General features: G+C 40.9%; 1 protein-coding gene across 2 annotated transcripts in view; it reads right to left on the reverse strand.

Annotated features, from left to right (window-relative positions):
- Positions 1-13,163, reverse strand: part of LOC133161862 (protein phosphatase 3 catalytic subunit alpha-like) — a 30,925-nt gene that overhangs the window by 7,188 nt on the left and 10,574 nt on the right. For both annotated transcript variants that reach the window (XM_061290567.1, XM_061290558.1), the window contains exons 2-9: positions 11,472-11,672; positions 9,094-9,218; positions 7,532-7,643; positions 5,987-6,132; positions 4,474-4,613; positions 1,787-1,864; positions 576-670; positions 377-502 (exon numbers count right to left, since the gene is read on the reverse strand). In XM_061290567.1, coding sequence (XP_061146551.1) covers positions 377-502; positions 576-670; positions 1,787-1,864; positions 4,474-4,613; positions 5,987-6,132; positions 7,532-7,643; positions 9,094-9,218; positions 11,472-11,672 — 1,023 coding nt within the window. The remainder of the gene's footprint in view (positions 1-376; positions 503-575; positions 671-1,786; positions 1,865-4,473; positions 4,614-5,986; positions 6,133-7,531; positions 7,644-9,093; positions 9,219-11,471; positions 11,673-13,163) is intronic.

Consider the following 13,163-nt stretch of genomic DNA (forward strand, 5'->3'; position numbering starts at 1 on the left):
TGGAGTGCTGTATTTGTTTTTGTCCATATGTCTGGTCTGTGGAAGCCTACTTCTTGGTTGTGAAACAGATGTGCTTTTCTATTACGATTCTGGGTGCTTTGGTGACATCAGGCAATCCAACATTGAGAATACTACATTAGTTTATCTGCATCTTTATCCGAATCCGCACTAAATTTTCACATGTTCCTGCTCTGCCCACGCGTCACCTCTGCTTCATTTCTGTTACGTAATCCTGCACACTGTATCTGTCCTACTGTTTCGTGCTTCAATATGTCAAAATAACAGCATTTACTACCCTGGTTGAGTAATTACAGTAAGTTATCTCATTGAAAAGGGTGCTCGATAGATCTGCAAATTATAATGTATGCATGGATACCTTTTTCCCCCACAAAAGGCAGAGACCAGGTGAAGACGTCCATGAAGTTAGGCAGCCAGTACGGATGAGGAGAACAGTTGAACTGGCGGATGTTCATGACGTTGTTCTCATATTTCAGCACCGCCGCTGGAAAGACACGTATACAAAGTTACTCACGATTTATTATTTGAATGTGTATTTGTATTTATGTGGAATTTACCTTTATTATTATAGACATCCAAGTAGTTTGGAGCAGAGAAGATGGTGATGAGTGAAGGAAAACCTGTTGTCTGACTCTTTCGGTACATACGGTATCTAAAAGGATGATGTCAGAGTTAAAAATGGCCGTATAATTGCAGAAGTATTTAGACTCGCGGACTACGACCCAACTGGACAGTTGATGGCAGCTAAAATGATACTAATGGGTGCACAGAGTACAGCAGCAACGACAAGTGGAATAGTGCTGCCTTAATGGTTGCATTACATTGAGAGGATTTTTGCCTCAGCTAACAGATGCTGGAGGGGGAGGATTTATGGGTCAGAGAGAATGTTTTGACCCTACCCTATTTTCTCAATGTAGGGTACAAACTCCACATGACTATGGATGTTCCCGCTTCATATCAGGATAGCCGGTCAATCCGTAATAAATAAATCTTCACTTGTGAATAAGTTAACGCTAAATACAGTGAAATCTCTGGGCGAATGCCTATGAGGTTGTACATTTGAGAGTTCTATCTATCTATAATATCTGACGACATCTATGCAGATCTTATGAGACGTCAGTCTACGTTGTGGGGGATCTAAAACAGATACACGCATTTTCTTATCAGGTGCCATTGAAAGTCTTGTGAGGATCATATTAAATTAATTGAGAAAAAAGAAGCAACTGTTAAATAAGTTATATTTATTACAATAGTTTTTGGGCTTGACTTTTTGTTTTGAGAATTGTATGATGGATGCTCTTGAGCACACGTAAAGTGATCCCTCGCTACTTGGCGTTTCGTTTATCGCGGCTTCACTACATCGCGGATTTTTTTTCCCCAAATTAAAAAACCATTTAAAAGTCAAAATAAAATTTCTAAATTGAGGAAACGTGGAGACAATGCAGTATTGCTCCAAATGTTCATTTAAATTTTCGTGTTAGCATCTTCCCGCGAACTCGTTAGCCTGCCCAGTACTGGTTGTTGGTGACCGTACTTTGCGGATTTCACTTATCGCGGGTAGTTTTTGGAATCAATTATCCGCGATAAACGAGGGGATTGCTGTATATGACTCAGCCTGTAGGTTCCTCACGCCTGCTTTTAGGAATTAACGCCACATCCATGAACAATGGTGGCCTAGGAATTTTACACTTTACTGCATTTGACTGATTGTCCCAAAAAGAAAACATACCGGAGCATCCATCTTTTCTACTGAAAAACGAATGCTTACCCAGCATCCTGTGCTTCATGTGCTCTGATGATGGAAAGCAAGTTGTTGGTCTGTAAAAACTCACACACTGCCGGGTAACTGGAATAGGAAAAGGAAAGGAGGAAAAATAAGTTACCGTTTTTTTCCATGTATAATGCACCCCCATGTATAATACGCACCCTAAAAATGACATGTCGATGCTGGAAAAAAGCCTGTACCCATGTATAATACGCACCCAAATTTTGACTCCTACTTAAGTCCGTAAACGTAAAATTATTTCAGAAAAAATATCATCTTTGGGAACAACCGCATGTTATTCTGCCGGTCAGTATCACTGCGCATGCGCTAGCAAACTCGATAGCGAAGGAATGTCTGGATTTGTGTAGGGTACATTGTGACAGCAAACGAGCAGGTGATCGAGCAAGCGTCTGATACGAGAGCATTGTGTTCATATGGAGCGTGTTTGAAGTGAACAGCAGAGAAGAAAGCGCATCTGTAATGGCGGGCTCCGTATCATATCCGGATTTTAAAAAAAAATCTAAAAAAAAAAAAAAATATATATATATATATATATATATATATATTTTTTTTTTGTACCCATGTATAATGCGCACCCCAGATTTTAGGACAATAAATTAGTTAAATTTTGTGCATTCTACATAAAAAACCCGGTAGTAAATCATCATAAAACAATGTAGGATGAACGTTTTCAAGATCCGTGGTACAGATAAATAGAAATTTGTCAAAGCTGGATGAGGCTCAAAGCAGTTTTAAAGTTACTGGAGGCATGGATACTTTGCCAATATGTTCAATAAAATGACTTATTCTAAACAGAGGTGAGCATTCCGTCATATATTATAAATAACGGGTTGAACACTGTCGGAAGTGGATTCTCAGTCCGCCATTGACGGACCGCGCCTGTCACTCTGTCTGTTGAATAATGTGTGCTTGAGTAGACTGCATTGACAGTATATGTACAGTAGATGGCAGCATGCACCAGAGAATCATCAGTTTCAATCATCAACTACACAAACAACTTAGTTAAGAGGTCGGACACTATCTTCTAATACTAGGGAAGTTCTTGTAAGGTCATATTTTAAATTTCTCTTTTTATTTTCAGAAAGAGCATACAGAAGAAGAAAGTGAAGAGGACAAAGATGAAGAACAGAAAGAAGACCTAAAAGCAGAAGAAAAACGTGAAGAAGAAAAAAAGACAAAAATAAAGACGACAAAATATGGATTGAGGCAACTTTTAGGATTTTAGGTTTTAGGATGCTCTTTAATTCATTACGATTGCACCTTTGGGAACATGCAATAAGGGGTTTGGGTTAAAGTAAATAAATTAAAGAGTGGGAGTTAAAAAGTAGCCATCAGGAGTTAAAATTAAGGCAGGTATATGAGGGGCCGTTAGGGACATAATTCAAAATTACCATTCACACACACACAAAACAAAACCCATTCACGCACCATAGTAAAAAAAAAACTCACATACTTACAAGTGAAATGCTTTTATACACACAATTGAAATGTGTTCTCAAACACACAATTGAAATGCTTTCACACGCACAAGTGAAATGCTTTCACACACACAACTAAAATGCTTTCACGCACACTCGTGAAATGTCGTGTTCTCACACACACCCCAGTAACACACACAACACGACCAAAACCCTCATAAATCCTAGAGATTACAGTTGACTAGGAAGGTGTTTCAGTGTAACTATTTTTAATAGAGAACAAAGTTTGTAAATTGTAATCTAAATATATGTCTTTTTTAAATGGATAATTTTAGTAATGTAGGAAATATCAAATAAACAAAACAACCTACACACCAAAACACAAGGCGGGAAACAAAATAGACATCATTCTATTGTGGGCCTTTGATTTTTTGGGGGGTGACTGACGTTTGATGTGATGACATCAGAAGTGATGACAGAAGCGCCTAAAATCGTAATGGCGGAGTGAGTTACATTTTTTTGGGCTTGAAAAAAAACGATGGACTGACGATGACGGACGGGTGTCCAGGGCACTGACAAATGTTAATGACGGGTCAGCAAACTTTAGTAAAATGCCTATCTCTGCATCTAGACTTTAAGAAAATCACTGTGTCTGTGCTGGGAAAATAAAACTGCCGTATGAACAAGACCAGGAACACCACAACAAACAGAAAGGGCGTTTCATCCTTCTTTAAAGTGCAGCTTGTCTCGATACGTTTGTCAATTTTGAGTTTTAAATGCATCTTTTATCTCCTCGTCACCACAACACCATCATGCACTTCCCCCTTCTCTCACTGTATCACTATCACTATGAATCTGACAGTGGTAGCCAGTTGTCATAGCAACAGAACCGTGTGGTTTCCCTTGGGATTGTGGGATATCGTTTCATGCTGAAACGGAACTGCGTGAATGTGTTTGCAAGCGTGCTGTATTTATGTGTTAAATCTCATAACGTTGTGTCTTTGTGTGTCAATGTGTGCATGAATTGGCCAAGATTTGTGTTTCCAGTGCCAATCCAAGTGATGGTTATTGGATCATTGGAGGAATCGCTGTCGTCTCTTCACTACAGTGTCCCAAACCAGCTCACGTAAAACATGGGCAATATTTGATTTTTAAATTAAAGTCATAATAATTATGCCAGCCTGTAGGATTGCATCATCCACTTCCTGTGTACTTTGAAGACTGCGGGGTACAGGGTTCATTTGGTTTTACCTATAGAAATAGGAGCAGCCTCTGACTGTGTTGTGTCCAAAGTACTCTTGGGTCTTCTCATTGCCAAAATCTTCAAGTGGGTCTGCCCACAACAAGTCACACATGGGCCCAAAAGCCGGAGGCTCCTTGAATCGATCCAACTAGGACACACAATTGACACACAAAAACACATCGACATAAGTCTTGTCCATGAATACTGTGAGAAAAACACATTTCTTTCATAAAAACAGATACCTCAAAACATGGCATGTAAATCACAGGAAAGAAAAGCAAACAGATCACGCAACCCCCCACCGCACAGGAGGTAGAGGATGTCACACCAGAAAATTCACCATGGAAACACTGCCATTAGATGAGGAAGCTTGTGTTCTCTCTACCTCCACGCTCATGTGTGGAGTTTGGTATGTATTTTTTTCACCTTGTAATGCTCTATATAAACATCAAAAGATGTGAAAAAAAAGAGAAAATACGGAAATGTGGCTTTCTTCTTAACATGAATAGGAGCGAGCGATAACATGGTTATCTTCATGTTAACTAGTAACTAGAATGACAGGGCTATTTTTATTTTATTTATTATTTTTTTATTCTGGTGCTTAGACAGGAGGAATCAGCAGAGCTACTTCCGAGATGCGTGATTGGAGGAAAACACTAATTTGGGGGTGTATTGGGTGAGGAACAGGCATTTTAACAAAAGTTAGGTTGGAAAAATTATTCGCTGGCACTTTTTGATCAATAAATATGATATTGTCAATGTTTGGTCATTGGCATACTGTAGTACAGACTCATTATGGCTGTTGGATAGATGGTGAGCATAAATGTGACGGTTGTGCACCCCCTCTCAGTACCCTCTCATTACCAGCCATCAGCAGCTAAAATGACACAAAGGGCTCTATTTTCTAGTATGTGTATGTACGTGTGCATGCAGGGGGTTTGTCACGCACAAACATATGATCAAGGTTGGCAGGCGTCCTCTAAGTGCCCACTTTAGAGTGTGCAACAGGTGGAGACATCTTTGCTGTTTCTTATGAAGGTCATTTGCGCGTCAAATCTGTTATGCTCCTGCCCTGTAGATCGGACGCCTCATCTGCGCTGAATTTAAAGGGAATCAGAAGAGGTGCTTCAATTGGTCGATAATAATGTTTACTATGTTTACTTCCACAACAGCGCAAACGGCCATTTCAAAGTGCGCCCTTCTACAAAAATACTAAAAGAAAAATAAACTCCACCTGTGTGCACAGTTTGACCACACGTAGAACTGGGCACAAAAATAAGGCCCAATATGATGTTTCAACTTCACAAGGAGTTGAACTTACTACAGCCAGTCCGGAAAGTACGATCGACACACTTAAGTTGATGGAAGTCAAGCAAGAGTGCCTGACTGAAGCGGATGAGAGAATATGCCCTTATTCACTCATCCTTAATTATATTCTTTCTTGAAATTTTTGAAAATGGCAACATCCTATGCAGTAGATGCAAACAAAGAAGTGTGCAATGAGGTCATTGATGCCTGTACCTTTTTGATGTCGTCCAGTGTGTGGATCTCTGGTGAAAGACCCCCATGCACGCAGAGGAACTGCTGGTTCATCAGGGCTGCTAGGGGCAGGCAATCAAACGCCTCCATGCAGGAGTCATACACCTGCTCCGAATACTTAATCTTACCTGCGGGAGGGACATTTGGGGACACAAATTGAGAGAAGCTCCAAATGTGTTTGAGGCTTTGAACGGCTAGTTTGTCACGCAGTACGCTTCTTATTGGACTCGGAGAAAAAAGTAAGAGCGATCAAAGCTGGTAGTTGGTTAGCTTAGTAGGTCATTCATGCAACACATAGCAGGATGGCATAGGTGCAATAGACGCGTTCAATGCCTTCAAAACTTGACTTCTCTTTTCAGGAAGTAAAAATCTGACCCAAATATGAGAATGAAGCAGCACTCACACACACACACACACACACACACACACACACACACACACACACACACACACACACACACACGCACACGCACACGCACGCGCACACACTGCGAGGCAGATTGCTTTGTTCTAAAAACAAATACTCCTTTGATTTGGCAACAATATCACTTACGTACATTTCACACACAGTGCATCCTAACATAGAAGCAATATCACTGGATTGAAATAGAAGAAAAGTGGGGCAGATTTTGGATGCAAGAATAAAGGGATAATAATTTAATGAAGAAAGAAGGAGGACATTTGGAAATGATACAAGAGAGAAGAAAGGTTAGGGGCGACATTTGTCTAGAGTAGGAGGAAAGAAGAGCGATTGAGAGAAGGAGATCCCACTCCAATCAACGTTAATAGTAAGTAGTGTGTGTGTGTCTGCGTGTATGTGTGCAAGGAATGTCATTGTCATCCTCTCTCTCTCTCGCTCTCTCTCTCTCTCTCTCTCTCTCTCTCTAACAGACACACACACACACACATATTTCCGAAGATACTACAAAACCACACACACGCATGTAACCGCATGTAGCAGATGGTAATTGAGGGCGACCACCATTCGCCAAGAGCACCAAGGGAAATTATCTTCCTCATCCCTTGGCCAATCAGACACAGAGGAGGAAGTCCCTGAGCCAATCATTGTAGGCCAAAAGAATTTGCCGCTAATCATTCCACTCTTGGACAGGACTCACAGGCAGAATGGAATCAGAGAGTAGGCACAGAAGCTATAGGGTAAAGGACTGGAAGAATGAAATTAAAGAAAGATGGAGAAGACTGCATTGTGGGAAATGAAGGCTGACGGACTCAGCTAGGAACATGGACGAGGGATGCGGAACACACTTAATCCAATAACAAACACTTCTACACTGCTAAATCTTTGGAGTACTTATCCTTAAATGTGTGTTTTGGGAGGGTGAAGAGATGGATGAAAACAAAATTTTAGATTTGAATTCAGAACCTCTGGATTATGAAGCACAATCAGTAAGCGCAATAAAACGCATGACTGCAGATAGATGTAGTATGTGTTGCTTCATTGAATAACTTTTAACTCAGACTGCAAAGCGGTGATGAACATTTCGAGGAAACAAATGAGTTACTCACATTCTTGTTTGAAGGTGAAATATTCCGTCAGATGTCTACATTCATGGTTTCCCCGCAGAAGAAAGAGTGTCTTTGGGTAGAGGATTTTCAGTGACCACAAGTACAGCACGCACTAAATGTTCACCGGAGAAAAGAAAGAATTAGGAGATGGGCGATATGTACTAGATAGTACTAAGGAGTTTAGACTGAGGTATAGATACGTAAATAGACTCTTGTTTAATTGAACAAAGGTTTGTCTTCAATAATCCATAAATATGTTTCACTATATAGTGGGCAATATGTCAAAATAAAAGATTACTAGAAATTAAATACATGCATTTGTGAACTTAATGTATTAAATAAACTGTAGAGAAATACTTTCATGTCAATAGATCGGAACTGCGCATGCAAAGATGACAGTGGAGGTAATTTCACTACATTCACCAAAAGCAACATTTTCAAAATTCCAGTCATTGTTTTGTGCTAATTGTCTGTTTTCTTATTCTTATCCCAAGTATTTGTTGCATGATGCAACTTTCTGTTTATCCACCTCCATACAAAACCTCTGTGACTTGGACATCATACAGCAACTGAACTTCAAATGTAACTGGAATAAATTGAATCCAAAATGATACTGTCCCAGCTGATATGCTCAAAGTAAGTGCTCTACATTAGATCGAGCTGCCCTTGACGAGTGTAACAAAGGTGGACTAAATATTACTCACTTCCCTCCAAACTGTCAGTGACATAACACTCACAGTTCCTCACGGTTCACTTCAGCCAGACAATGTGATCACAGAAATGCCTTCATTCACTTGCAGCTATTGTCCAGAGATAAATCCAATCGTTTCCTATCCTTTTTGGCGCAAAATCTCAATGAGCATGCCAGACGTGTAAATTCAGCATTAATCTCAGGTTCTTTATTTCTGATGATGATACACAGTAATCTATATTAGAAGGCAGAAAACTGGAATTTGTGGTAGGCTACACAATGTGATGAAAAAAGACTGGAACGTGTTCATTGGTTGGTGGCTTTATAAGTGAGTTGAGTTTGTGCAGATGGGTTTCCATTGCCCTCAGAAATGTTCAAAATGCAAATTGTGCAATAGCAAACCAGTAATGGAAAGAGACATTTCGAAAAACTTCGCCAATATCGCAAAAACGTTTGCATGCTTTCATGAGGTGTTTTTTGAGCCAAGTTGATCAACAAGTTCCGTATTTTCCAGACTATAAGACGCACCTTCAACGAATGGCCTATTTTAAATATTTGTCCTTATATAAAGCGCACCGGACTATAAGGCGCACCATTAATGCATCATGTCAGATTTTTAATCCAAATCAAATCATTCTCCATTTTATCTTTTTTAGTTGCTGTCAGCTTTTGAGAAAATTTGAGGTTTTTAGGTGCGCCTTATAGTCCGGAAAATACGGTACGTATATTGCTATCATCATAGTTTGTGTTATATTTAAAGTTGAAACTATACTATATATATATATACATATATATATATATATACAATTAGAATCACTTTAAGGGGAGCGTTCGTTTTTCACTATTTGCTGTCGGGCTCGGTCATTCTTACCTCAATACTGAAATAGCCTCTGTCCACATAGTCCCCCAGGAAGAGGTAGCGCGTGCTGGCTGGTGAACCTCCCACTTCAAACAACTTCATCAGGTCAAAAAACTGGCCATGGATGTCACCACACACTGTGACAATGAGTACATAGTGTCATGGTGGTTGTATGTAAATTTTCATGAAACAACGCTTTACAATATGTTGTATAAGAGATTCGTGTTAAAAGTGACCCTTGATGTGACATTGATATTGTCAGTCAGTACACCCGTTTCCTTTTTCTCAAATATGGATTTTCCATTTCATATTCATGTGTAGTGTACCACCTCAAATGAGCCTTCTTGTTTGAAGCTGTCACATTATCAAAGACTTGAGGACCTTATGATCTGCCGGCATGCAACTTCCCATCCGCCTCTCTCACGATCTGTTTTCACTTTGCGAAGTCCCTCACTGCAGCTGCTTTACTCTCGATCTGCTGCATCTGTCTAACTGCTGATATTTGTCTGCCCCTTTATCTAGTCACAATCTTTTCGTCTCTGTCATTTTTGTATCCTGTTTTCAATTAAGCAGGAAATTGAAAATAACATGAGTCAAATAGGACCGGACATTTGCATCGTACAAAACGCCAGTCTAAACAAGCCCAAGGAAAATCTCACAGCACAACACCAAACAGAAATGTCACCCCAAAAAACTTGTTACTGAAATAATGGCGATCTTCTCTCATCTCAATGTACACACACAGATTGAGTGTAACTTCTGCCATTTAATGGAAGAGCATTTACTGCCATTGCTCGTTACTATACATCACTCACATCGATGAACACAGTGAAGACATTTTGGTAATGATTGAATAATAGTGTGTGAGTGTCATCATGGGTGGAAGTCTATCAGTGTGCCACATCTTGCATTAGACGTATATTTTTCCTTGCTCACGCATTGCAAATCTCCTTCGCGCGTCCCCCCCCACACACACACACACATTGCTTTTACTGTGGGAACAGGCCCTGATTGGGCCATTCTATTTTTTTCTTCTTGCAAATCCATTCTTTTGTTGATTAGATGTATCATTTAGATGAAAATCTTCTTCATCTTCAGTTTTCTTGCAGGCTTATTATACTGCGCCATAATTGGAACTGGGAATTATTCAGAATTCTCTCTAATTTACAAGACCCAAGTTGGGCTTCAAAGAATACAAGCCCAAAATGTTTCTTGTATTTGGGACTATATGCAGGTGGTCTTTGCCGAACACCCTTTTTTCTAGCAGTTTTATATATTTTTGCTATTCTCCTTGAGAGCGTTTCTGAAATCACATTATTTTCATGTGTGTAAACCAGAACAAAGTTGTCTTAGCTTTTTCTGTAAATTACCCATCACTTTCTCTGGCTCAGACAAATGTCTTTTGAGGAATGTTCTTCTGAGTCAGATTGCTTAGCTGTAGAAGAACATTAAATAGCAGATCACTATTTCTATGCCTGAAGCATCAGGTTTAAAAACATCTGCACTAAACACCTTCTATTCAACCATCTCTGCATCTGCCTATCTTTCGTTGTCCCCCGAGGGTGTACCTGTGAAAGCCGAGCCGTGTTCCTGCACTCGAACATCCCACACAGATCTGTCTCATAATTTCAATTTGCATAAACACATGCACACACACACACACACACACTGTTGTCAATCGTTTGGATGGGTTTGAGTATGATTGTCTCGTCTCAGAAACCTGTTTTACATTTTGCTCTCCATCAATCTCAATTTATCCACCTCCTTGCTTTGTACTGTTTCCCAGTTAAGGAAATACATGCAGACATTGTGAGGCGTATAATACACCAATTGTGTCTCTCATCCATGTGCAAACGAACAAGCAGATACACATGGCAGATTAAGGAATCAATCAATGCTATCCTGGTTATTACATCATTGGGGGGATTTCTACCCTATGCGCTACGGTTTTGTGTTTCTAACTGTTCTTTGCTGTCTGGGTCCTCACTCAGAAAAATGGATGGGAACTGCTAAATAACATTTTGGGATTGGAAGATAATGGTGTTTTTAAAATTTAGAAATGAGAATGACTCCAAGATTACTGTTGGTTTCCTCATGCTATTACTCTGTAGATTTTAATATGTTCCAGTGAACATCTGACGTATTAATACATACAGGAGCTTGTAAATATATATTAACCTATTGTGACTTTCAGCTCAAAGGAAGTCACTTGCATTTGTTTGGTATAGTAAGATATTTTTGGAGAAATAAAACAGAGAAGCCATATATTTTGAGAGATTTAGCTCTGCAAATGTAATTGGGAATTACTAGCCAATGGAGCCTATCCTAGTTGACTTCGGGCTTTAGGCGGTAAGAGATCAAGTTACCGTACTGTACATCAATCCAAATACCTGTTACCGGTGCCTCAATGTCCAACATGGTGCGCTCCTGGCGCAGGATGGCGGCACCCTCGTCGATGATGCGCAGGGCCACCGCCTCCTCCAGCCGGCCCTCCTTGGTGAGGTGAGCTTTGAGCAGGTCCACCCTCGGTCGGCCCTCAGCGTCGAACACTTCTTTCATGGTCAGCCGATGGGCCAGAGGGAAGGGGACCGCTGAGAAGAGGGATAATATGAATAGAGGTGTGTGGCTAAAAATAAAGGGCTTTAACATGTGAAAAGCGAGCTGGCGTGCATAGATAGGGAGGGGAGAAGAGCACGGTTAATCGATTTTTCCTTCAAAAAAACTCCCCTTCTAACATTGTAAGTCCTCTGTGCTCTCCATTATGGAGCTGCATGCTTTGACTCTGCCTGGGTTATGAAGGCTAAGGCGTACGATAATGAAGCAGTGGCTGCCACAGTTATCAGGGTTGCCTGCTTCCGTTCCGCAGTAATGTCTCCCGCCTCTTTTCTGCAGCAATGTCTTTCTTACATAATGAAGGCCCTCAGGCCGCTGCTCGAGCATGGGGGTGTGTGTGTGGGGGGTGGGGGGTGACTGACAATGGGGGTGATACAGCGAGAGTGCACAGCTGCACGTGAGGAGTCACATACACAAAAACAAGGCACGTTGAAAACATCGTAATCACACACTAGAGTGCACAAACCCAGTGATGAGGAACAAAAGGCAGAGGTGTATTGGGTGCAGCCGTTCAACATGTACGGAACGGCGAGGTTTTCGTGACTGGCTGATTATTGTAAGGGACATATGAACACACATGAGATCATATGGAATAAAATAATCCACTGAGCCTGTTCGAGGCCCACCAGTGCTAACACAGATAATGGCCTAGATCACATGCTAAAAGTAGGCCTTTCGCGCCACACACACACATACACACATTACACACTCTGCCACTTTGTCTCTGTTTTGCACTACTCTTGCCCCGTCTGTTTATTCCTCCCTCTTCTCGATTGCCGTGCCTCTCTCTCATTTTGGCGCGGTGAACAATCAACAATCTCCTCTGCAGTGTTGTACCTGAACGCGTTCAGTGAATGAAAGTTCATGAACCCGTTCATATTTTTGGTGATGAACGTAGCACATTTTTACTTTGTGAACGTTTTTGTGAACACGCTCACTCTGGGGCCAATGAGCGGTTTGAAGGGCAGTAGATTTTCGTTCAAGGATGCCAGGTGTCACGACTCGTCCCCGGTCACGTCCATGTTGACATTGTATTGGCCGTCTGTCAGTGTGCCCATGATCAGTGCGATCATTCTCACCTGCCTCTTGTTACCTGTCTTGTATATTAAGTCCTGTTTGTGTGTCACTCCCTGTTGAATCATTGTTGTCGTCAGGTCCTGTTGTTTTCTTGTCTCACGTCCTGGTCAGTCTAGCTATTGTTCTGTTAACGTCACAATGTCTTTTTTTTTCACGTCTTTTTCGGTCAGTCTTGTTGTTAGGTTTGTTAGTGAGTTATGCCGAGTCTTTTTGAGTTTGTTTCAATAAACCCTGGTCCAAGCTGCACTTGGTCGCCCTGCTCCATTCCTCCACTCCGAAGCCTGACAGCCAGGTTTCTCTTCTTAGACTTGAAAATAAACCCGCGTTAAACACACTGTAAACAAGGATAGATTAGGCGGGGAAAGACGATTTGGCAACTCTACCACAAAAAA

The sequence above is a fragment of the Syngnathus typhle genome, linkage group LG1 (assembly GCF_033458585.1).
Source record: "Syngnathus typhle isolate RoL2023-S1 ecotype Sweden linkage group LG1, RoL_Styp_1.0, whole genome shotgun sequence".
Lineage (NCBI taxonomy): Eukaryota > Metazoa > Chordata > Actinopteri > Syngnathiformes > Syngnathidae > Syngnathus > Syngnathus typhle.